The following is a 26872-nucleotide window of genomic DNA, read 5'->3' as shown; positions in this document are numbered from 1 at the left end:
AATATTTCTCCTGCGTGTGTTTGATTTCTGAAATTTGAGAGTTATAAGTCATGGAAATAGAAAATTTTCCATTATTAGCCACATTAGTTTCAAAACTACTTTTGGAAAAGTTACACCAAACTGCTTAAAATTCTACCAAATAACGTACGTATATTGTTGGAAATTTTAGTCCTTAGTTTTATATATACAAATATTGAATGCAATTGATGCCACAATCCTAATATATTTATTTCAAGTATAAATCTATAGGGTTTAGTATGTACTTCTGTCTCAAATTTTATTTTTGTCAAGCACACACATGTGTAAAAAGGAAACAGAATCAGAAATAAAGACCTCCTGTTTCAAGGGAGTTCCTGGCTGCCATTCTGAAATTCTTGATTGTGCAAGTAGAGAATTTGACCCCAAAATAAAGCAGGATGAGAGGGAAAAGGAGGTGGCAATGCCTATTCACATTTTTTGGGCCACTGCCCACTTACAGGCCCCATGCCAGAGATGACTCTGGCATTCCACACAAGGGATGCTGCCCCCACAAGCCTCTATTGGAGAAAGCAGAGGAGAAGCTCTGTACCGATTGGTTCATTGAAACTTTGGGTATATGAAAAAAAGAAAAAAAAAAAAAAAAAGGAGCTTTGCCACTCAGTTTGTGAACCAAGAAAGAGAGGTGGACACTGGAAGGAGTTTCTGTATCTTTCTTGGTAACCATTATGTGGAGTAGTGCTGAAAATTAGAATGAAAGAATAGATTTAAACAAATATGCACACATACACACAAGACAATGCTAGAATCAAAAAGTAGAAAATAGGGCACCTGGGTGGCTCAGTTGGTTGAGCGACTGCCTTCGGCTCAGGTCATGATCCTGGACTTCCAGGATCGAGTCCCGCATCGGGCTCCCAGCTCCTTGGGGAGTCCGCTTCTCCTCCCTCTGACCTTCTCCTCTCTCATGCTCTCTCTCACTCATTCTCTCTCAAATAAATAAATAAAATATCTTTAAAAAAAAAAAAAGTAGAAAATATTTGAAAAAAAGAAAGGTATTTGACAACTTAGCAAATTCCTAGCCTATTTTTACATAAGTTTCTGAAATAGCATATGGAAATCGTTAGTTTTCTTTCTGAGTTAGATTGGTTAATTATCACAAGATTTTATTATCAATGGCATGTGAACCTAAAATTTTAAATTGTCTGAGCAGGGAGGTTTTGTGGCAGGTAAAATTCTAAGCTTATGAAGAACTTTCAGACCTGTCAATAGCACCCAAGGAAAATCATAAGATTCCAAGTGCATTTTTCAAGTCACTTCGGGTCATGCTTTATGTTTTAAAAACTAATGAAAGTTCACATAAATATGAACGCTGCACCAAATCGTGACAGACAACCACTGACCTATTGCATAATTATAATAAGATTGTCTTTATTTAGTCCATCTATGTACTCATGGCTTTCTTTTCTAATAAATGTGTACCCCTGAAAATGCCTAGTAAGTACCTGCACAGTAGAAAGTATTTGGTCATTCTAAAGTCAGTTTCAAATGTGCTTCTTCACACAGAGACACACACATGTGTACTAACACAATTCTTCATTGCATCTTCTCCATGGGAAGAATGGCACCTTCAAGTATTAATCTGAACATAAATCTATACTTTCAATAGTTTATGACACATACACTTTGTTCCATAGAGGAATCTGAGGTACAAAAAAAAAAAAAAAAGGTGGGGGCAATGTTGAATTTTCTTACTTGAAAACAAAGCTGTCTTTTCAAACTAAGGAAGTTAAGGTCTTCCATATTATAACTAAGTGATTTTCACTAAGGATCATCTGAGTAATTTTTGCAACATTCAGATAAAGTACTCTTTGATTCAACCAAACACTGAAGAACAAAAAAATAAAAAACAAAATAAAACAACTGAAACATTTTCTCAAGCTGCTGGGTTGTCAATAAGAAGTTAGATTGTTGCTATCTTGTGCCACTATAACCAACACTGCAAATGCAATGATGGCTTTTGTGACTATCTGAAATCTTCAGTTTCTGAGCACTAAGGACAGCAATGATAAAAAGGAAATTATCTTCTTGAGATCAAGAGCTTTAACTTTGTACTATACACATGGAACAAAACTGTTTCCAGAGATCACATCCCTTTTTCGTAGGAATCACCCTAAAATCTGAAATCGGAATAATCAATCATACATCTCAAAGATTTTAATGTAGGATATACAAAGGCAGACACTTTTACATAAAATGGAAGTTTTATATTGAATCTATGTGGTATGAAATTCTAAATTCTTGTCTCATAAACTGATTTCCTGACTTTTAAAAGAAAGTAAGTTTATCAACAGTTGTAATCTGCCAAATATTAAACTAAATGTACATTTAATATAATTAAAGCAAAGATATAGAATCCTGACAGGTAAATTTCTCCGGCACATTTGTCTCTGTCCCTCACCTGTTAAAAGATCAAACACTGTCTGCTCTGATAATAACCTGATGAATGAGGTTCCCATCTCCACTGTACCAACAGCTACCTCATCCTCTACAAAGGTCAGCTGCAACTTGATGTAAACGTAAATATTCCTTTAAGTCTAATTAAATTAGAGATATTCTACTTATGTAATTGGAAAGAAATGTTTTCAGAAACTTAGTTACTTATAAGGAAATTTATTAAAGTTTCTATCCTAGACTATCTTTGGCTTCCATTAATTTTAATAAATCTAAGATTTATCTACACAACTACCAAAAAACATGCCCAAATGTTACAAAACTGTACACTAAACACTTCAGAAGTAGACAAAACTGGGGGAACGTCTGTGTCAATCAGTGGTACATGAGTCATAACTTACTCTGGAAACATGGCTACTTATAAAACCAATAGCTCAAGATACAAAAAGTTTCTGAAGATCTATCTAGAGCAAAGGAAAACATATACACCTACCTATTTTGTGTATGTGTGCATGTGCAGTGCTTTACAATTATTAATTTGCAAAGAAATCATTTTATTTAAAATCAAATACTTTATTTCTAAGAAGCAACAATTACCAGGAATCTCTGAGATCCTTTAAATGTGATCATTTCACCTTATCAAAGCAATGAATGTTCTTTGTCCTTTGTTTTTTGTTCTGCATCTGCATTAACATGGCTGCTAATTATATTAGCCTGGTGGCACATAAAGTCTGAATGGGGAAAATCACATGATTGTTATAGAACTTCCTTAAGATTTAAATGTATCCTCGCTTAGACTGAACATGCCTACATTACAAGTACCTTTATTTTGATAGAGAACTTAGCTTTGATTCAGAATTTCTGTTCCATAAGCGACGTAGCACTTCTCCAATACACCGTCAGATATGTGCACACGTGAACAAAGACACAAACACACACAGAAATCTTTAGCCTTATCACCCCACTTTGTATATTTAGTTTCATTTGTATATTTAGATTTTTTCAAAATTGTTAAGTTCTTGAGAAGTTTGTGTTCGTCACACAAAATGCCACATAGATCTAATGCCATAATAAAGCCCTACGAAGCCAAATGATTAAAAGTTGAATCACATTTTAAATTTTTTAAATTGAAAATAGCCTAAGAATGCTCTTACCCACCCACTCATTCTCACAGTTTTATGATTTTACACAGTGAATCAGCAAATGTATTCTTTTCTGAATCATATATGAACATAGGAATGTTTTGAAAATGTTTATACAATTTGGCATACTTGGCCTAACCAGTGGTTTCACCAAGTAAACTCTCCCATTATTCTGATTAGCTTTATCATTAAGAGTAAAAATCCTTTATTGCAAAACTTAGATGAGTATGTAGCAAAAAGAAATAAACTGGTTTACACATCACTGAAAAAAATTATATTCTTAAAATTACATTTATAGTTTAACCTTCTTTTTCTTATAGTCAAGTGCCTAAGTAATTCACAGATCAAAATAAGCATCATGAGATAACTTTCCAGGTGAAGAAAAACACCCCAAAACAATAAGCAACAAAAAGCACTGCCCCAGGTACATAGTAAACAAAACAACAACAATGACAACAAACGCTGGGGCTTCAAGACTACTGATAAACAATGAAGACCACTTAAGGTATTCTTTTAACAGTTTCAACAGCAAATCCTTGCTCTTTTGAACACTTTACTGTTGAGCTCTCAAATCTCCTTCAGTCTAGTTGTCCTTTCAGTCTTTATGAAACATTGTTGGAAATGTGGGTGGCTTTTCAGACTAATTTATACTTTCCAAGGAAAGCTATTTGATAGCAGGAATGAGCAAGTACTCCTACTTCAAATTAACCACTTACAGTGGCATATTTTGCACCTCTAAACTATCCTCAGCCCCTCCTATTGCCCTTAGAGAATTTAAATTCAGAGACATGACGTTTTCCATTACTGGCTTCTTGCCTCTTTACAAACGTACAACATTTCTCAAAATGTATATATAATTCTCCATCCTATAGGATCAGACAACATATCTATTTCAGGAGCAATTACATACATAATGTAAGACTGAATATTTTACTTAAGAATTGTTTAAAATAATTGTGATTTAAAGGCTACTGATTCAGTTTATGGCAGTGGTGTTACTGAGTTTACCTAAGTATTTCTCTTCAATCTACATACTTTTAAAACTCAACGTGGCTTCTAGATCAGACTGCTGTAAGGATACATCTGCCCTACATAGTGGTCTGTTACAGCATTATACTTCTAAGAAAATATTCCTTGAAAAATAACACACATCAATGAAGAAACAAAGATGCTGCAAAAAAATAGTGTATGGAAGAAAAGTCAAAAATTCCATATCTCTCTGTCTTGACACCTGTATAGTAAATTTTATGTGACAACCACGTTGTTACAGTAATAGGAATGCAAAGCATAAAGGAACAAGAGATACATCTTGCCTTGCTTAAAGAAATTAAAGACAAGTTTAACCCGCACCTGCCAAACTGTCTTCAGAGGAACAGAAATAGGTGGGGGCGGAAAGGCTCACCTCTCCTGTACCCCACAGTGCCTCTCCCTAAAATCATTTTAAATACAGGCAATATATCTGTCACCTTTTCTCTTTTATTCTTCCTTCCATTCTAATCAATGGCAGACCCTTTACTGCACTCCCCAGCCCAGTGTCTCAAAGGCACATTACAGAATAAGAGGACCCAAGTGTCACTTACCAGTTGCATGCCACAGATAAAGATAAGCGTGCACCTGCCACTGCAATAACCCATGGTTTCCGAGACCCCTGCCACAGCCAGACTGTCCCACGTCGGCCACCGTCGAGCCCCCACTTTATCCAATCAGATCGCGGGGAAGGACAGGCAAACCTGCCGAGGGCTCGGGGGCTCCGGGCTGCTGCTGCCAGCGTCCTGGGAAGTGACAGGCATTAGGACCTGCTGGCGCGGCGGCGGCGGCGGCGGCAGCTCCAGCCGCGCCCGCCAAACATACCTTCACTCGCTCGGTGCACACGCCGCGCCGCGGGCAGCGCCGCCCGCGGAGACGCGCCCGGAGCCCGCAGGGGCAGCAGCGGCAGCCTCGTAGCGCCGCCGCGCCTTCAGGCATCTGGCCGCAAAGTTTCGCCCCCGCCGCTCCTTGCGCCGGCTCGCCCCACGCCCCCCAGCGCGGCCGCCGCCCGACGCGCGCTCGCCCGGCGCTCTCCGCGCGCCGGCTTCGGGGGCGGCAAAAGCGCGCGCGGGGCGCTGCCCGCCTCCCTGCGCCGCCCGCGACTCCTCTGCGCCCAGCGCTGCGGGGCCAGGCGGGCGGGGGCGGGGCGCGGGCCGGGCGGGGGCGTCCGGGTTCCGCGGTCCCGGGCGGCGGCGGCGGCGGCAGCGGCGGTGGCTGCCGCACGCAGTGATGCCAGGTCCGCGCCGCGTCCTGCAGCGGCGGGGCCCCTCCCCTCGCCCAAATGTGCTAATCCTCCTACAACAAATCCTTCAACAGCTCCCCGCCGCCCCTTCCCGAGACGTAAACTTCCTCGCAGCTCCGCAGGGGCTGCAGCTGAGGGGCTGTTGGCAGCGATGTCTAGGCGGGAAGAAGCGACCCAGGAGCGGTGACTGCGGCGGTGTTGACGCTGGGGACCTCGGGGAGAAGAGTCCGGGCGGCAGGTCCGTGGCTTCCTGGGCTTGCGTGGGTCCCGTTCCCGCAGCCGAGCCTGAAGCAGCAGGCGCGAGCGGGCCGCGTGTGTGCGCCCGTGTGTGTCCGAGGTGAAGGGACGCAGAGGAGGGATAGAGAAGGGGGGTGGGGTGATGAACTAGGGGTGCAGCCGCGGCATCCTGGCAGGTCGGAAAGCCCGCCTGGCGGACGGGAGGAGAAGGGCGCCGCGGCCGCAGACGCACTGCCAGCCGCCCAGCGCCCGGCTCCGGAGGATCTGCAAGGGCCGGAGCGCGGAGAGTTGCGGAGCCGACCCCGCTTGGGAAAAGGGACGGGGTTCCTGCCAGAGTTGGTGGGGAATTGGGGAAGCGGAGAGAGTAGGGACACAGTGAGTTGCCGTTGCTGCTTCAAACTGTTTTCACTCGAGAAATTAAGGAATCAGAGACAATTTTAGCGCTCAATTACTACAGCTTTAAGGACCGTCCCAGCTGGGTGTGGATTCCTGAAGGTGTTTGCTCCAGACCCCGCTCCCGAGCGACGGCCAGAAGCTGGGTACAGGCTCCTGCAAAGACCCGCTTCGGAGCCCGCTGCTGCCACCTGCGGGCGGAAATCTGAAGAGCCGAGCAAGTTGGTCCAGGTGGCGGCCTCAGGGGTCTGGGTATTCAGGATCCAAGGGTCAAGTTTCCTTTGTAACTCCTGGAAGCTACTGAAAGTATTATTGACTTTCCCAAGAAGTGAAGGGGTGATGTGGACATCCGCTGGGGAACTCAGTCATTGGAATGAAGAGTTGAGACTGATGAGAAAAGAAAAGGAAACCACAAAGCAAGCATGCCCCACACCCCATAGGATAAAGACAGATGAAACCACATCAGGCAAGGAGCTTTCCATAGTAAATGGGATTTGGCCCTTCTGATAAAATGGCATTTGTATAGGTTAATGTTATGCTGGGAACCACAAATAAGGATCCCAAATTATTGCTTCCTTTGAATAAATATTATGACATATCAGAATGACTAAATATTAAGAAATTGAATAGGGCATAGGAACCCTAGTCTCCAGAAGTATGGTACTACATTTTCAGAAATGACTTGTCAATGGTAGAGAGCCTAAAAGGGATCTGATTTGTTAAATTTTTGGAATGAAGATACTTTATTACTGTAATGTAAATGTCTGCTTTTAATTGCCCTATTTGTAAATAGGCTTTTCTCTGAAAAGTATCTTTCAATGCTTCATAGAATTAAGAGAACCCAATCTATGCTCTTACCCACTGCCAGACCTGGTGGGTAATACCTGCTCCACAACTCTTGGTAAAAGAAGCCAGAGGTGTCTAGTACAGATGTTTCTTTTTGTTGTTACTGTTCTGCCTTATACACGTTAGCTGTTCAGTAGCTGCTGGGGATGCAGGTGTTTTGGACTACCAAATAAAAAAGAAAGCTGTTAAATTGATGTTGAATATCGAAGAAGCTCTTACCATATTGCAAAAAGCGTGGTATTACCTTTTTTAAATTCGTAGGAGCCACAATACATGTGGATCCAGCAATAATCCTGCAACAGTTTCCCTGCGACCACCAACGTCTTTAGACTCTCTAGATTAAAGGAAAGCATAATGGTATCAGTAGCTGACTCTCAGTGCCCTGTGCGTAGTCCCTGAATAGTTGCCTTACAGTACATGCCCACCTTCTTTCTTCAAGCACTTGGGACTCTCTGTCTACAGGCTCTTTCTAGCCACAGGAGGTGCTGGACTCCAGAGTGAAGTTACAGCTGTGAGAACAATTCTTACCCAGTAATGGATATGGGACTTGGTGGATCAGTACCCTAACTTCTCAACCCAAAGATGGGAAATCCTGAGACATACTCTAGTCAGCATCATTAACCTCCCAACCAGGATTAAGCCCATAATGCCCGTGGTTGACCATATTGTTTCACTCCTGCATTCTGAATTAGCTTCCTTCCCTTCCTGCCTTATTTCCCTTCTCCTGTACCAGTGTTCCCCTGGTTTACCTCCAAAATAAATCACTCAAATCCTTGTGTCAGGGCTGCCTCTTGAGAAGCCCAACGTAAGGCAATCTGCAAGCACTTTTCCTGTTGTGGTATCATAGGCACATTATTCTCAGAGGAGTGAACCAGGTACATGTTTGGTGTTGAATATTTATTGTGTGCACCTACTACCTTACTCCATGCTACACCTGCATCCTCTCATTCATTACTCACAAGAAACCAATGAGTTAGTGAGAAACTCATTTGAAAGATACAGAAGATAGGATCCAGAGCAATGAAGTATCTTGTTCACAGGTGCACATTTTCCTGGTGGCAGAATTAGTGTGTAAAGGCATGTCTGTGGGACATTGAAATTCACTTTCCAAACCACTGTGCTGTACTTTATTGATATTTTACTATACTTCCTTGTCATTCTTTGGGAATTCCATACAGAAATGATGACTTAAAAATATTTAGAAGAATGATCACACATATTTTATCCCTTTTCCTAGCTTTATTGAGATCTGATTTTGTTATCTCTAAATTAAGTTCACTTTGCATCCTTTAGATGTGGTATATGCAAAGCCTGACTTAGGAAAAGGTGCCCTAGATAGGGATACAGTTTCATTCCTTAAGGTGGCTATGTCCTTTCTGTTCCATTTCCTATTATACTTGGAGCCTTAGGGAAAAGACTATAAAGAGAATCCCAACTGTCCCATTGAAGTGCATGTAGCAGGGCAATGTCTCAAATTGGAATGTCAATTGCACTTTCATTTAGAAACAGCCATATACTATTCAGCTTTCCTTAACTGGTCTGGTGATACAACTATTGCTAAGTATCTTGTTTCTGTGGGGAGAATGTGTCACACATTACACATCTCCATCTGACTGACCTTGGCATCCTACTTTAAAGTAACTTTCAAGGTTATTTCCCGCCTATTATTTCATTTATCTCAGAACAATGCATGGAATCCAGTGACTACTCAGCCACAAAGTTGCTGTCTGCTCAACAACCAATCACTTGAACAAAAGCAGGAGCTTAAGTCTGGCTTTGTAACACCACTAAGCAATTTCACTCTGAATTTTACTCTGTTCATTATACTTCAAAAACATAAAGGCAACAATTAACTTTACAGTCACAAACCAACAAAATTGATTCATTGAATATTTTATACAAACTTGGATTCTTTGTTTGTGGAAAATAATATTTTCAAAATAAATTTTAAAAAGAAAATAATCTGGGGTGCCTGGGTGGCTCAGTCAGTTAAGTGCCCTGACTCTTGGTTTCAGCTTAGGTCACTATCTTAAGGTAGTAAAATTGAGCCCTGAGTTGGGCTCCATGTTCAGTGCGGTCTGCTTGAGATTCTCTCTCCCTCTGCCCCCCACCTCTCTCTCTCTCATAAACCTTTAAAAAATAAAAAGAAAATAAAGAAAAAATAACCACACATAATCCTTCTACCTGGACATAATCTGTCTTCCAGAGATAATCTGTCATTTTTGCACAAACCATTTTTTATAAAAATGGGATTATATCTCCATAATATATTTCAATCTGCTTTTTCTTTTCACTTAATAATAACATATGTCCAACTCATTGACTATTAAGCTCATGAGTTCTGCAGCCAATTTAACTTCATATTCCAAGCTCTGCTGCCATTTACCAACCATGTAACCTTAGGCAAATCACTTAGCTTCTGTGCTTTAGTTTCCTTATCTCTAATGGGTAAGAAGTAGAAGGAGTAATAATGCATATATATCATAGCGCTGTTGAGAGGGTTGTGTAAATGTCAATATAGGAAAAGTTTTCAAAACAGAGCCTGGGTGCCTGGTGCATAATTAACATTTTAAGATACTTAATTATCATTATTCTGCATACAATATAGCTTTTTTTTTTAACATTTATCCATTTTGTTTTATTTTCTTTCTTTTCGGTGTTACAAAATTAATTGTTTATGCACCACATCCAGTGCTCCATGCAATATGTGCCTTCCACAATATAGCTTTAATCACTCTACAGCATTCTAATGTAAGAAAGTCTCCCAATCATTTATTTATTTATAGATTTTATTTATTTATTTGACAGAGAGAAACACTGTGAGAGAGGGAACACAAGCAGGGAGAGTGGGAGAGGGAGGAGCAAGCCTCCTGCTGAGCAGAGAGCCCGATGTGGGGCTCGATCCCAGGACTCTGGGATCACGACCTGAGCTGAAGGCAGACGCTTAACAACTGAGCCACCCAGGCGCCCCATCCCAATTGTTTAATTTTTATCCTTTGCTTAGACATACAGGTTTTGTGGTGGCCAAAATAATAGCCCTACAAATGTGTCCACACCATAATTCTAAGAACCTATGAATATGTTACTTCACATGGCAAAAGAGACTTTGAGCACAAATTAAGAATTTTGAGATGGGGAGGGTAGCTTGGATTATCCAGGTGGGCCCAGTCTAATTGTTTGAGCCCTTAAAAAGAGAACTTTTGGGGGCACCTGGGTGGCTCAGTTGGTTAAGCTGCTGCCTTCGGCTCAGGTCATGATCTCAGGGACGTGGGATCGAGTCCTGCATCGGGCTCCTTGCTCAGTGGGGAGCCTGCTTCTCTCTCTGCCTCTGCCTGCCTCTCTGCCTGTTTGTGCGCTCTCTCTCTCTGATAAATAAATAAATAAAATCTTAAAAAAAAAAAAAAAAGAGAACTTTTGCCAGCTGGTGAAGTGGAGGGAGACAGAGGGTAACGGAAGAAATGGAAGAAAGAAGAAGGTCAAGAAGATGCAAGGTGAGTTCCACCCACCATTGCTGGATTTGTAAATGGATGAGGGGAGCGAGAGCCAAGGAATGTAGGTGGTCCCTAGAAACTATAAGAATAAGGAGTGTCTCCTACAGCCTCCAGGAGGAATGCATTCATGTCTGCAGCTTGATTTTAGCCAACTGAGACTCTTGTCAGATGTCTGACCTACAGAACTGCAAGATAATTAATACATGCTATTTTGAGTCACCAAATTTGGAATAATTTGTCATATCAGCAATAAAAATCCAATACAGTTTAATTCCAAAGCTTCAATATTATTTCATAGTACTTAAATTTGTAGATAGGTTTTCACCTGTATTATGACCACTTCTTTATGATAAATTTCTAGAAGTTATATTTAGGTCAAAGAATGAGCAAAAATATGATGCTTTTGATAAATGATACCAAATTTCCTTTCAGGAGTTCTATCAACATATACCTATAGGAAATGTCCTCGCCATTTTCCCTTTGCCATTATCAGTAATAGATATTATCATTCTTTAAAAAAAAAAAAAACTTTTCCATTTTCCATTGTAATTTACATTTTTTAATGTAACAGCCATTTCTTAAATACCCAGTAAATGTGTTGAGGTGGACTGTGACCCATAAATATATCACATTGTCTCTTGCTTTTCTGTTACAATTTCTCTTGCAAGTTCAACTGCACTTTTAATAATATTATCCAATGACAGGTTCTATACTATGGAACTTTAGCAATGAAAGTCCAATTATCTATTTAACTGAAATGCTGACCTTAAGAGAAAACATTGAAGAGATGTTGGTAAGCCAACATAACAGACTATGCCATCATAAAGACCAGAGCTGTAGGTATGATCAATGCCTAACCAGTCATTTCTTGGTATTAAATACCATTTGGGTTATATACTTCTAAATTAAATTGTAATTTTTGTAAATTCTACTTATAATATAAAGTAAAATGCCATGAATAAGTTAGGATCTCTGTACCTATTTCCTGGTGATCAGTTGCATGCATTAACTTGATTATTTTTAACATTTCAATCATGTTTATTATGAGATATTTTAAGGCTTATTTATACAATTATTTTACAAATGTAGACTCTCAATTATATATTATTTTAGTAAATTATCTCATAGAAAGCCATGCAATTTTAGAAATAACATTTGTAGGGATTAGAAAAGCCACATTTTCATCTTTTGATTTTCCCCTAATTTGTGCTGATTCTTTTTTTAACATGAAGAATTAGAAAATAAGTGTAAGGACAAGCCTACTGCTCTAATTGCTGTTGTAACAACCCACTCCACATATAATGACCTTAAACAATAATTTTATTGTTTATGGATTCTGGTTCTATGGGTGTGGAATTCAGAGAGGGCACAGAAGGGAATGTTTGTTCTGTACTGTCTGGAGCTTCCATCTGGAAAGACTTCCAAGGCTGAAGGTGTGTCTTCATGGCTGAGGATGTCTTTGTGGCTCCGGCAGGGCTCACCTCAAGTTCATTTACTCGCAAGTCTAGCATATGAGTTGGAAAGGCTTGAGGACCAGATCTTAAGGCAGATGTGTGGCCTGTCCATGCAATGTGACTTCCTCACAACATGGCTGCTTCTGAATAGCCAAATTTCTTATATGGCAGCCGAGGGCTCACAGCACAATATTGCAGCCAACAAGGCAGAAGCTGGACTGCCTTTTATTAACCCAACCTCAAAAGTCACCCGGCTCTACCTCCCTCGTATTCTTTTTTTTTTTTTTAATCCAGTTACTTAACATAAAGTATATTATTAGTTTCAAGGGTAGAATTTAGTGATTCATCAGTTGTATACAACATCCAGTGCCCATCACATCAACTGTCCTCCATAATGCCCATCACCCAGCTACCTCATCCCCCCACTCAAATCCCCTCCAGCAACCCTCAGTTTGTTTCCTGTAGTTATGAGTCTCTTATGGTTTACTTTCCTCTCTGTTTTTATCTTATTTTATTGGTCTTCCCCCATATTCTACTAGGTATAAGGAAGTTACAAGCCTGTCCTTCCTAAAGGAAGGGTAGAGCCCCACTATTACCAAACAAATGTCAAAGAAGTTGAGGACTGTGTTTTCAAATCTCTGTTTTAACCATTATATAATTAAAGGGAATCATAATTCTTGTTTCCTGAACATTAAAATAAGGAAAAATTAAAATTTAGACATAATGCTATTGTATCACAATAAAAAAGTTACCTTTATGCTAATATATCAGGGAAACAAGCTAATTGAGTATAAAAGAAAGTGTTGCTCTGAATTAACCAGAATGAAAAAGATTAATAATAATTCAACTTTGGATTTTATATAATGTGGACAAGTAACAGGAATATATTCTGTCCACTTAAATGACTTCACATTCTCAAGGGCAAGTTAAAAGTTGGGATTCATTTCCTACAATTATGAAATGAGCAATAGAGTATTTAAACCATTCAATAGAATGAGGCTAAACAAATTATTAGTTTTCAGTGAAGCAATAGTTATATGTACTCTACATTTTTTTCTGTGTAATTAAGATTTATTACACAGCTTGAAAGTATCTTTCCAGATAATGTAGTTACTGTAAAATTTCTTTATTTGCTGTGCTTTCCCCAGTTTATCTTTCTACAACCCTAATAAATACCAATTTAATAGAATATTAGAAAGTGACAAAGAGAAATGTTAGGAAAGTAGATGTGGTGTACTTACTTATAATAGGATTAATTCAAAATCCTTACACAGTGGTATGTTTTGAGCTTCTGGAGGGAAGAAAAATAAACCCCTAAACACAGTTGTGTCTTTTTTATAGTTAAGGCATTCAGTAATATAAATATGATATTCTAATCAAATGTTTGTTTTCCCTTTTTGAGAGAGAAGGAATGAATTCCTTACACGGATACCGAATTTAAATGGTCCTTCTTAGGGGCACCTGGGTGGCTCAGTGGGTTAAAGCCTCTGCCTTCGGCTTGGGTCATGATCCCAGGGTCCTGGGATCAAGCCCCACATCGAGCTCTTTGCTCCACGGGGAGCCTGCTTTCTCCTCTCTCTCTGCCTGCCTCTCTGCCTACTTGTGATCTCTGTCTGTCAAATAAATAATTAAAATCTTAAAAAAAAAATAAATGGTCCTTTTAAAATTTGGAAGTAGATGAAAGAGGCAGGCATTTTGTGTTTACTTTCTTTTACAATTATTTTACAAATTCATTCTGTCCAGGAATTCATTCTGTCCAATCACACTGCCTTGCCAATTTTACTCTGATGCTATAGCCTGCTGTTGGGATTGTCAGAGTGGAGAATGTGGCAACAGTCTACACCCACCATTCAGGAATTTCACCTCAACCAGAGTAGGTAGTGAAAGGACCACAAAACACTTTCCCTTTGTCTGCTTCCCCTACTTCTGCCACTTACCCTGCTTTCCACCAGTCCTCTGGTGGTTTTTTGTTTTTTTTTTAAGATTTTATTTATTTATTTGACAGTGATCACATGTAGGCAGAGAGGCAGGCAGAGAGAAAGGGGGAAGCAGGCTCCCTGCTGAGCAGAGAGCCCAATTCAGGGTTCCATCCCAGGACCCTGAGATCATGACCTGAGCCGAAGGCAGAGGCTTAACCCACTGAGCCACCCAGGTGACCCGCTCAGGTGGTGAGTTTCCCTTCTCTTCCCCCTGCCTGGTCAGGACTCTCCTCCTTTCTTCTAATAGTAGGTAATGATGAGAGAGTGGGGTACAGGGGAAGAGCAGCCAGCAGAGAGGGAACAAAAATGTTATAACTGTTAACAGCTACAATTTGAGTGAAACACATATATTGCCTTTAGGGGAAGGTGGGAGACTAAAAATCACCATAGCAAAAAGAAAAATTATTCAGAGTCATAAATCAGTAGAAATGAGGGCTGAGAGCCATGGCAGTTCTGACAAGGGGAAATCACTGTCACTTGGGTGAGTCAGGCACAGAGTATTTAAAAGCTGGCTCAAGGCTTGGAGGTAGAAACATCACAGATCCTGGCTCAGCAAATAGGTTATTTTAGCTGCAACATAGGGAGCCTGGGCAATGTTGTTGGAAAGGCAGGTCTGAATGTCAGTGTAAAGAGTCTGGCCTCCGAGTGACAATGAAGAGACCAAGAAATATCTCAAGCAGAGAAAGGATGAGAGTTACACCCCACGAAGTCACCTTGAAGTTTTACATAAAATGGATTGGAAAGAAGGGAGTATAGATGTAGGAAGCCACCAAAACTAGAGCCAGATGTCATTGCTCTATATTGTATGGTATGGCCAAGACATCTAGAAATCAATTTTTGAGTAAACATATTCGATAAACATATTTACCTTGCTGTTTTTTTTTTTCAGTCCTTTGCCATGGTAAGTATATATGAAGGACTTGATGTTCTACAGTCTTTTGGCAAACAGTTCAATATCTGAATCCTAAAAATAAAAAAATATACTTTTCCTATCAGTTGTTATAGTCACATATGTATTGCCATACTCAAATCCAAATATAAGCTTCCTTTCTGTATAAAACATGGTACACATTTTTTCTGTCAATAACTTCATTATGCTTTAAATATAAATGTATTGACATATGAATATGTTAGTTACACACATATAACTTATTTGTTTTTAATATGTTCCCATTAAAATGTGACTACTTGAATCAAAGGATAGGAATTAAGTGTATTTATTTGATTGACAATATATAATTAGGTATCCGTGTTAGACTAAAGAATACCATTTTAAAATAATGCACTAGGAAATGTGTTTATGATGTGGGGGGAATACCAAAGCCAAGAAAATATTTGTATACTCAATTTAAGACACAATAAAAATTATTGGAAGTTTATACTTCTTAGAGTTGTTTGTGTTCATTCTAGCAGGATTATAGTAATACCAAATTATGACAGATATTTCAAGATTCCTATGAAGATGGAATGCCAAGTGCATTTTTTTCCCCTGTCTCCTATAGGATTTCAAGATTTGATTGCCCAAGTGACATTTATACTGTCATATACTTTTGTGAAATGCCTTATGTTAATTACAGTTTTCACATTTTGCATGGTGACAAAATTGTCATATTGTCTTATGCTTTAAGTCTTTTTAACTAAAAAGGGATTTCTGTAAAGGGGTCTTAAGGCAAAAACTTTTTTTAACCACGTAAAAATGAATTTTGGAGAGAGTTTTCTTTTTTCTTTGCTAGAGAGGGAAGTATTAAAAGCTGTAAAATACCTTGGATGTTCCAGTTCAAAACAAAAAAATTTAAAAATCATACTATATTCTTACTTATAAAAGCTTAATGAAGTAGCGTGGTATTCATGGTCAGTAAAATTAGGTAATTGTAGTGATTAACAAATATATAGTTCTCAACAGGTCACAAAGTTATTTTTAAGGCTATCCACACAAAAATATTCACTATTTCAAATATCTCATATATCCTTTTTCCACAAAATTCATACACTAAGAACACACATTTTGGCATAACTTGTATTAATATAGAGATATTTTACAAGTAAGAACATTAAAGTCTTATTTTCCGTAGTTATATGGAAAGCAGAGCACACCCCTGGTCCTATTGCCATGGCTCACTTTATCTTTCACTGTGTAACAGCTAACTGCGGAGTCTTATATGATACCTGTTGTCGTCAAAAACTTAAGGACCCAGCATCACAGAAGCTATAGTGTCTTACAGTTTCCTGCATGCTCTGAGTTTCTAAAACAAAACAAAACAACAACAACAACAAAAAAAACAACAGGAAAATCCAGACAAAAAATAGTATTTATTTTAGAAAAAAATGCTGCCACTGAGTTCCTCTAAATACTGAGCTCCTTGTAACCAAGCATCAAATCATTTGTTTTATACCCAATCTTATCTTTCCTTTCCTCCCTCCCTCCTTGGTTTCCCTCCTTCCTTCTCTCTATCCTTCCTTCTTTCTTTCTGCTTCCAGCTTTATTGATGTGTAATTGACATGTAACATTGTATAAATTTAAGTGTTAATTTGATACACTTATAGATTGTGAATTGCTTTTTAACCCCTATAGGGTTAGCTAACACCTTCTTCACCTTACATAATTGCTATTTTTTTTTTATGGTGAAAATATTTCAGCCCTACCCCTTAGCAATTTTCAAGTATATAATATGGTATTATTAATTATAATCACCATGCTATATGTTAGATCCCCAAAACATAATCATCTTTTAACTGAAAGTTTATACCCTTTGGCCAGCATCTCCCTGTTTCCCCCACCCTCCAGCCATTCTACTCCCTGTTTCTGTTTAAGATAATACCTGTGAGTGATGTTGTACACTATTTGTCTTTCTCTTTCTGATTTATTTCTCTTTAGCATAATGCCCTCATAAGTTCATGTAGGTATGTATATACATACATAAGTATGTATGTATGTATGTATGTATGTACAGATGCATTTATACATATATACATACACATGTGTGTGTGTATGTGTATCAGGTTTTCTTTACCCATTCATTTTTCTTTATCCATTCATTCATTGACAGACACTTAGGTTGTTTTCATATCTTGAATTTTGTGAATAAATCTACAGTGAACATGGGATTGCAGATATCTCTTAGAGATACTGATTTCATTTTATTTGGATACATACCCAGAAGTGGAATTGGGTCATATGATAGCTCTAGTTTTATTTTTTTGAAGAACCAATATTCCCCTTTGCTGTTTATAATATATCCAACTTTAGACATCTCATTTTTCTTTTTTTTTTTATTAAGATTTTACTTATTTATTTAACAGAGAGAGCATAAGCAGGAGATGCAGGTAGAGAGAGAGGAAGAAGCAAACTCTCCACTGAGCAAGAAGGCTGGGATCATTTCCTAAGCTGAAGGCAGATGCTTAACCAACTGAGCGACCCAGGCACCTTCTTTTAATTTTTCTAACCCCCATAACTTTAAAACATGGGGACAATAATGTAATACTTATATGATTGCTGAGAAAATTAAGTGAAATGATATAAAATGTTCCAAGACCTCAAGGTAGTGATTGTTCATATAGTATTATTGGGCACTATAAATTAATTATGGAAAAACCCATATTTCCCTTTAAAATTTTTGAATTCCCACTATCTCTCTCACCCTCTTAGACCCTTTAATTCTTTTTTTAAAAAAGATTTTATTTATTTATTTATTTGACAGAGAGAGAAATCACAAGTAGGTAGAGAGGCAGGCAGAGAGGGAGAAGCAGGCTCCCTGCTGAGCAGAGACACCCATCCCCCTAACAGAGGGCTCTATTCTAGGACCCTGATATCATGACCTGAGACAAAGGCAGAGGCTTAACCCACTGAGCCACCCAGGCACCCCAGACCCTTGAATTCTAATCCCAAATCTATTACTGGCTTACTGCTACTAGCACTTGATAATGGATTCAGTTCACCTGATCATCATATGCAAACTTGTATCTAAGATGTCTGAAGCTAGAGAATCATTTATTTAATCTTTAAAACCTATAAGACTGCTCCACCTGAGATACCATTAATCCAATACTTACCACCTTTTTAGGAGCATGCTAACCTAACCATACCACAATATTTGTCATAGGCAAATAAACATGACCTTGTATCCTACAAAGAAGGTTTGGTAATATCACTCCCAGTCCCTAGAGAAGATCAGATTCAAGCCAGCATCTATCACACACTGTGGATTGAAAACACACTGGTGATGTTTTCCTGAACCCACACTAGCACATGGAATCCTTTCTGGTAGCATTTGCATTGACAACAGATGATGGCCTTGCTCATGATTCTGAGTCTCCATGAGGTCATTGCAGCATTTATGCTTCCGCTGCTCAGTGCCCAAGTCCAGACCCAGAAAAATGGATAACTCATTTCAGAGAGACCACTATACATGCCATTTAGTGTTTTTATTAAAACACCTGGGGTTTTTTTCTCCCAAGATAGTTTGTAGTTAACACTTCTGTTAAGTAAATAAGTAGCCTCATTGACCCTAAGTACTTAACCTTAATGATATGGTCCTCCTTAGACCTTAGAACTCCCAGAACTAGATTGATTGTGCTTCTAACCAAGGCATTATTCTCTAGAATTCCTTTCATGATCTGGTGACAATCTGCTTATTCACATAGAGTAGCCAATACCTTAGGGGAGTTCAGCAGAAATTCCAGGGTCTTCCAATTAGTATTTAGCTGACCAGGGTCGGCAGATAGTCATGATCGTTTCATGCTCTCCCCACATGAGATAGTGGACTAAGGAAAGCAAACAATGGGAAGCTATGCCCAAAGTGAGATAATTCACCATCCTGTAATAATTTGTTGAGAAGGAGAGGTAAGCTCAGAGAGGATTGTTCTAAATCTGCTTGGTAAAGAATGCTGGGAAGTGTCTCTGATCTGGCTCACAGGGACCGCAGAAGTAACTGATACTCACACTTGACATGAAGCTAGAAAGAGAAAGGGATGTAATGAGATTTATTTAATAAAAGTCATCTGACAGAGAAATAAAGCATGACATATTAAGGAGGAACTGTAGAACACAGAAAATGGGGCCAACAGGATGGTATTTGTAGGGATAAAATTGAGGTACTGTGTCAAAGCCCTTTCTCAGTAAACTCCCCATTTATTCCTTTCTAAAATTTATATTGTACGGGTTTCTTCATTAACCATCCAATCTGATGCTCTGCATAACAGATACACTCCATTTATAGATGATAAAAATCTTTGAAAACTAAAGTAACGTAAAATTCCAAAGACAGTCTTTAAATTTGAAAAAATAGTACTATTAAATAAGCTCACACTGAGCTCAAGATACTTCTACATGTTCAATATATTGTTTAGAGGAGAGAAAATTGAAGCTAAGACCTTCTTTTAGTAATGAACGTTTTAATGTCTGCTATCACACTGGGTAAATAATGTAGAGCTTCCAAATTTAGTCATAATAAGCAATCATTTTTCAATAAAAAGGGGTAATTTCTCCATTTCAGCTTCCATATAAGTGCCTATAGAATAAAATGTTGACTTAAAATACATTTCAAATGTTAGTCTTATGATAATTCCCAAGGATCATATCTTCTGAAGTTATTCCTAAAGATTAGGGCCATTTCATTTTCATCTTCATCTAGAATAAGAAACACTATGGTCTACTTCCTTTATTCTCAGGATTAGTGAAAAAATTTTTAAAGAGTTAAAAATTGAGGAAAGGCAATATATGAATATTTAGTGAAAATTTATACATTTCAGAAATTACAGTGTTCATCACAGACCGAGGAGCACTTCCTCATCACAACTTATGTTTCTGTCCATTGGTGAGGGTTCTATGATTATACATGTGCTGCTTGTCTCTGGCCTCTTATTCACTTCTCTACAGGGGAGAAAGCTGACCTTAATCTGCACAGTAAATTCAAAAGCAGAAACTGGGCATATGCAACCTAGTCCTTCCTCCCTCTAAGGAGCCAGCATGCCTACATGCACCAAGCTAGACCTTTTACAAAGATTGTCTCAAAGATTATTCATCTACACTTGAGGCTTAAGTAGGAGTATCTAATTTAGTCCTACGGATCTCACCTCTCTACAGATTTTTTCTCCACTATCCACCTTATCGGAAATAAAAGTAACATGTTATGTTGCTGTTAAGTTGCCTCGCTTATTTTATTGTTTCTCAGTTGACAATGTTGACACGTCAACACCAAGCACCAGTAATTCAGTTGCTGATTTCTTCATGATTATGCTTTGGTCTATAAAGCTGTAGATGAGGACTTGTCTTTTCTTCTCCACACTATTATTGAAGGCTTGGTGAATGTGTGTCTATGAAGACAACTACAAAGCTTAGGAAACAGAACAGAGAGCAGAGTGTTGTGTACTCAGTAACTGTTTTGAGCATCCACTATGTGCCAGGAACATTCTGGCTGCTGGGAAAATAGTAGTAGAAGGGACAAAGTCGCTGCCTTTATGGCATCTACTTTCTACTGGGGGAAAAGAAAACAAATAAATGTATACAACATACATTCACAGGCTAATGGCTGATAAGAAAATACATAGTAAAAATGTTTTACAATGGATAGAGTAATCCTTCTTCAGGTAGGATGGTTAGGGTAGACTTCTTCAAGGAAATTAAAGTTGACCGGAGACTTAAAATATGAAGGTGGGAGTCATGAGAGTATCCAGGGAAAAATGACTCCAGACAGAAGATACAGAAACTTCAAAGATCCTAAGGGGAAACACACTTACCAAATGCAAAGGACAGAAAGACAACCAGAGTGACTGCAATGTAAGAGAAGAACAGAGAGGCAGGAGACAATGAACCTAGATGGGTAGATAGGTCCTAGATCATGAAAGAAGACCTTATAGGCCAGGATTTTAAATTAAAGAAATTATTCAATAAAATATGAATGTTGGGACACGTAGGTTGTGCAGTCAGTTAAGGGTCTGACTCTTGGTTTCAGCTCAGATCATGATCTCAGGATTGTGAGATTGAGCCCCGCATCAGACTCCATGCTGGGTGTGGAGCCTGAGTGAGATTCTCTCTCCCTCTTTGACCCCCCCAACAAACAAACAAACAAACAAACAAATGTATTTTACTATTTACAGTTGGGAATGTGATTTGAATTTAAAATTTTTACTTTTGCTGTTTGGGTTGAAAAGATTGGAGAGAGATCCGGGCTGTCCTTGTGGGGCAGTAGGAGTGGTCAGGTTTGAAAACTCTACTCTAGGGAGTAGAGTCAACAGTTCTCATGCACAGATGGCCTCTGGGTTGTGGGAAGGGTTGTGACTTTAGGAATTTTCCTATGTTTCTATCCTGACCACCTGAGTGAACAGGGATACCATGTCTAGAGATGGAGAAGAATTTGGAGGGTCAATTTTTGCTTTATCTTACACAGATGGTTGTTTCCATATGTTTGTAACATTGTGTAGGCTACCTAGGTGACATATCAAGTAGGCAGCTGGTTGTATGTGTATGAATCTTGGGGAAAGCCAGGGTAGAGGTATTTTACCTGTTGTTCTTTGTTGCCATGACTTAGAGAATTACTGGAAAGTCATGAGATAAATAATATAAAATATTGCACCTTGAAACATATTTTTTGACCAACATTATGCTAAGCACTATATATCTCTCACCTAAGTTCATCCTCGCAACAGCACCCTTTTATACAAGGAGAAACTGAGGCTTAAGGAGAGTAATAATTTCTCCAAAGGCACACAGATAATAAGTAGTAGACTAGGCCTTGAATTCCTTTTTTTCTGAATCTAAAGTCCCTGCTCACTGAACTAAATTTAAGGGTATAGGAAACACCTTGAAATTCTATGAGTCTTAAAGTAGGAGGCTCGGTTTTGTTTGTGACTTTAAATTAACAATATGACTTGCCTTATGTAATCAATAAGAAAACCTGTGAAACTCAACGTTTCAGTGTGCTTGATTTCAAAGCCACTAAGAATAGAACAATTTATAATTTGAAATTTGAAAAGGACAGTTGTAGAAGAAAAGGACTCTTAGAAAATAAGATTTTCTAATCTAGTGTCCACAACTTTCATCAGATTATTTCAGGAAGTTGGCCATAAGTCTCAGTGTGTCCAAAACAAACCTAATTTCTGCCTGTTATCTCAGGATAATGATTAGTAATGTCCCCCTTTAAATCTCAAAAGTACTTCAGTTTGACAAATTACGTGGTCACTCAATACTTAAAGGCCTTGGACACAAAATATTCTGAATAACTGATAGAGTACAAATACCCACAAATCCCATACTCTTCCTCTTTGAAAGAGGAGGAACCAAGGCCACTGAGGTTTGAGCACACACCACAAGAAGCCCCTTCATATTCAACTACGGAAGTCCAGCCCTCCGTTGAAACTCAACTTGAAATTCATTCATTTTTTTTCACCCAGCTTTCTCTCATTAGTGTATATTTGCTACCCCTATGTACTTATTACAAATTATTTTTTGCTGAAGCATAAAAGGATTTTTTCTCTTATTCAAATGTAAGCTCCCTATATTTTCAAGTATCTAAGTCTTATCATTTTAGGTTTTCAATAACTGCTTATTGAATCAATGTTAACAAAACTGAAGTGCTATCCAGGTAGAGTAGGAAACATACCTGGTAGTTGTTTTTCAAAGAATATCTATTGCAGGGTTTGTGAGATCTGCTCCTTCGTATCTTCCACAGGACAAATGAACATATCTCTGCATATGAGAATCCTTTATAATAGTTTCAAGATGTACACAGCTGGTACCAATGTACAAATCAGACACTTTTTCTGGACCAAATTTCAGAAACGAAATTATAATTTAGGAAGATAATTACATAAAATGTGTAATCTGCCACCACATCCCATTGGAGAATATAATACTGGGTTTAACCAAATGTTTTTTGAGAACTGAAAATGTGCTTTCTTAAATTACACATGTTGTAAGAATTGACTGGCATAAACTCAAGTGGACTAAGTTGATGCAATACAAAATACCGATAGTAACACTGTAGTACAGTGAGGTTACAACATGGCTACACATTAGGTTCTAAACTACTCATAAAGAACAACACACTACTTTTTATGTATACACCTGTCGTAGCAGTTCTTACTTGCAATGGTGTCTGAAAACAACTGGGCAAGACTATGAAACAAAAAGAAAATCTATATGCAAATATTTAAGTATTCAAGCCTTTTTTTTTTTTAGGATTTTTATTTATTTATTTGACAGATAGCAATCACAAGTAAGCAGAGAGGCAGGCAGAGAGAGAGAGGAAGGGAAACAGGCTCCCCACTGAGCTCGATCCCAGGACCCTGGGATCATGACCTGAGCCGAAGGCAGAGGCTTTTACCCACTGAGCCACCCAGGCGCCCCCTCAAGCCTTTTCTATAAAATGAAAATCTATTCTCATTTGAATCGATGGGTGGATGGGATATAGAATTTTAGTTCTTGCTTGGGAATCCTGGGTGGCTCCTGTAGTCAAGTGTCTGACAGTTGATTTCAACCCAAGTGGTGATCTCAGGGCCATGAGATTGCAGCACTGATGGGCTCCATGCTGGGTGTGGAGCCTGCTTGGGATTCTTTCTCTCTTTCTCAGTTTGCCCCTTCCCCACCATCTCTCTTTCTCTCTCTCTCTTTCTCTCTCTCACTCTACCTCTGTCTCTCCCTCTCTAAAAAAACAAGTTCCTGCTTGCCTACCAGGTTCACGATATTCTGTTTGAATACTAAACATTTGAAACCATAAAATGTATTAACTGGTAGATTTGTTGCCATGAAAAGTAAGCACATATAGTAAAATAACACTTTATTTGGGTTGTGGACTACTGGAGTTACACGTACATAAGTGAGTCCGTTTCCACTAAGTTACTATGAGTTAACAGAGACCTGAAACTCTCAGTGGCTTTCAACAATGAAAGGTTCTTTCTTATTCGGTTAGGTCTTACTGCTGGTCAGCTGCAGCCTTGTTTCACATGTCTTCTTCTACCTCGGACTCTGGCTGAAGGACCATGGCCTATCTAGGTATTTTTTATTATCATTATTCCAGTGATATTTCAATTCAAATAAAGCTCACTCATGTTAAATACTCTTTGTGTGCTGGAAAGAAAAAAGAAATTATCAATGGCAGAACCACAGGACGATTCTTAGAGCTTTCCCTGGGATGTGGCAACATTATTTCTAACGTAAGTCACGTGGCCAAGCTAATGTCCATAGAGCATGGAAGTATAACCTCTTACAGAGAGGGCAACATATAATTGGGAATAATAATAGAATTTACCACAGTGCATATGATCCATCTCACAGCAACCACAGCATATGAATTTTGATTATGCACTAAAATAGGAATCAGGCAACTGTGATCTAGAAATCATAGAGGAAATAGCTCTTTTGGAATAGAATCTGCTTATTTTTTCTACCTGCCACACACAGACGTGGGTATATAGTAAAGCCCACTTGCAAATACACACACACACACACACACACACACACGCATGCACATGCACTGATGTTAATAATCAACAATCTCTGAAGACCCTTATATTTTGCTGCCAACCAGTGTCTTTAATTAGATGTCAGGTTAGCAATAATTTCTGAGACTAACAAAAAAAAAATGCAATGAAGGATAGCTGTTATCTGTGATGCCAGGTTCTGTATTCTGTCTATAATTGATAGCACTGGTCTAAAAGGTGAAAAATGTTCTTCTTTGTAAGGGAGTGTATTTATTACAAAACAGGAAAAGAATAAGTTGTTTTCCAAATCAAAAAAAGATTTATTATATGTTATTGTTCACTCTACATCAGGAATATTGTAGGTATTAAAAAGAACACAAAGTAGTAGACAATGATGATGCCTTCATAATTTTCAAACCTAAGAAGTTTGTCAATCAATTTTCCAAGGATTTATACAAAGCAGTGAAGTATCCTGATATATGGCTATACCATATGTTGCATCGAGGAGAAATTTGATGCTTAGGACTTATAAATAGAAACGGGTTTGAATTGAACCTTATGGAAGTGTAGCAAGTGATAAGGAGTTCAACCTTTCATAATTTACAGTAACAGGAAGCAGAAAAGTTAGTGACTGAAATAAGTCTTGAAATTAACCAGCCAGAATGAACTCATTAGGCAAAAGCTTTAACAAAATATTAAGTTACTGTATTTTTCTCATTAGTCATCCCTGGTCCCATAAAAGAGACAATGAAGATGACATAATCCTAGTTTAATAAGGGCTTTCCAAATATAGTTCTTCAAAATTAATTAGCCTGCTAATCATAAAAAGAGAAATGAATAGGTAGGTAGATTCTCTAACACTGAAAACACCCTAAAGGAACATCAGATCCATTTTATTAGATTTAACATGTCTATTACTTGAATCTCACAAGATACTAATATTAAAGTGCTGAATGATACTCTTATTAATAAATAATTTTCCTTTTTTTCTTTATACTTCTAATCTTCACAAAGATCGCATTGTTCATATCTCCACTGAATCAAGTTGGTAAATTTTTTTTTTTTACATTTTATTTTTTTATTTTATTTTTTATAAACATATATTTTTATCCCCAGGGGTACAGGTCTGCGAATCGCCAGGTTTACACACTTCACAGCACTCACCATAGCATATACCCTCCCCAATATCCATAACCCCACCCCCCTCTCCCAACCCCCCTCCCCCCATCCACCCTCAGTTTGTTTTGTGAGATTAAGAGTCACTTATGGTTTGTCTCCCTCCCAATCCCATCTTGTTTCATTTATTCTTCTCCTACCCCCTTAACCCCCCATGTTGCATCTCCTCTCCCTCATATCAGGGAGATCATATGATAGTTGTCTTTCTCCGATTGAATTATTTCGCTAAGCATGATACCCTCTAGTTCCGTCCACGTCGTCGCAAATGGCAAGATTTCATTTTTTTGATGGCTGCATAGTATTCCATTGTGTATATATACCACATCTTCTTTATCCATTCGTCTGTTGATGGACATCTAGGTTCTTTCCATAGTTTGGCTATTGTAGACATTGCTGCTATAAACATTCAGGTGCACGTGCCCCTTCGGATCACTACGTTTGTATCTTTAGGGTAAATACCCAGCAGTGCAATTGCAGGGTCATAGGGTAGTTCTATTTTCAACATTTTGAGGAACCTCCATGCTGTTTTCCAGAGTGGTTGCACCAGCTTGCATTCCCACCAACAGTGTAGGAGGGTTCCCCTTTCTCCGCATCCTCGCCAGCATCTGTCATTTCCTGACTTGTTAATTTTAGCCATTCTGACTGGTGTGAGGTGATATCTCATTGTGGTTTTGATTTGTATTTCCCTGATGCCGAGTGATATGGAGCACTTTTTCATGTGTCTGTTGGCCATCTGGATGTCTTCTTTGCAGAAATGTCTGTTCATGTCCTCTGCCCATTTCTTGATTGGATTCTTTGTTCTTTGGGTGTTGAGTTTGCTAAGTTCTTTATAGATTTTGGACACTAGCCCTTTATCTGATATGTCATTTGCAAATATCTTCTCCCATTCTGTCAGTTGTCTTTTGGTTTTGTTCACTGTTTCCTTTGCTGTGCAAAAGCTTTTGATCTACACATTTAATGCAATTCCTATCAAAGTACCATCCATTTTTTTCAAAGAAATGGAACAAATAATCCTAAAATTCATATGGAACCAGAAAAGACC

At 38.6% G+C, this 26872-nt stretch overlaps 1 protein-coding gene across 4 annotated transcripts in view; it reads right to left on the bottom strand.

The window, feature by feature from the left end:
* The window catches only part of NKAIN2 (sodium/potassium transporting ATPase interacting 2), a 1050746-nt gene extending 1045285 nt beyond the window's left edge, over positions 1-5461 (bottom strand). The window contains exon 1 of one of the 4 annotated variants that reach the window (XR_007128249.1): positions 5150-5216. Coding sequence is in view for 2 of the 4 variants with exons in the window: in XM_047734703.1 (XP_047590659.1) it covers positions 5150-5203 (54 nt within the window). In the remaining 2 variants the exon portion in view is untranslated. Of the gene's footprint in view, positions 1-5149 lie in introns of all 4 variants that reach the window. The other 3 variants (XR_007128250.1, XM_047734703.1, XM_047734702.1) reach the window with 3 other exon arrangements.
* Positions 5462-26872: the final 21411 nt, after the last annotated feature.

Source organism: Lutra lutra, chromosome 6 (assembly GCF_902655055.1).
Source record: "Lutra lutra chromosome 6, mLutLut1.2, whole genome shotgun sequence".
Classification (NCBI taxonomy): domain Eukaryota; kingdom Metazoa; phylum Chordata; class Mammalia; order Carnivora; family Mustelidae; genus Lutra; species Lutra lutra.
Note: the sequence above shows the minus strand (reverse complement) of the source record. Positions and strands in the feature narration are given on the sequence as shown.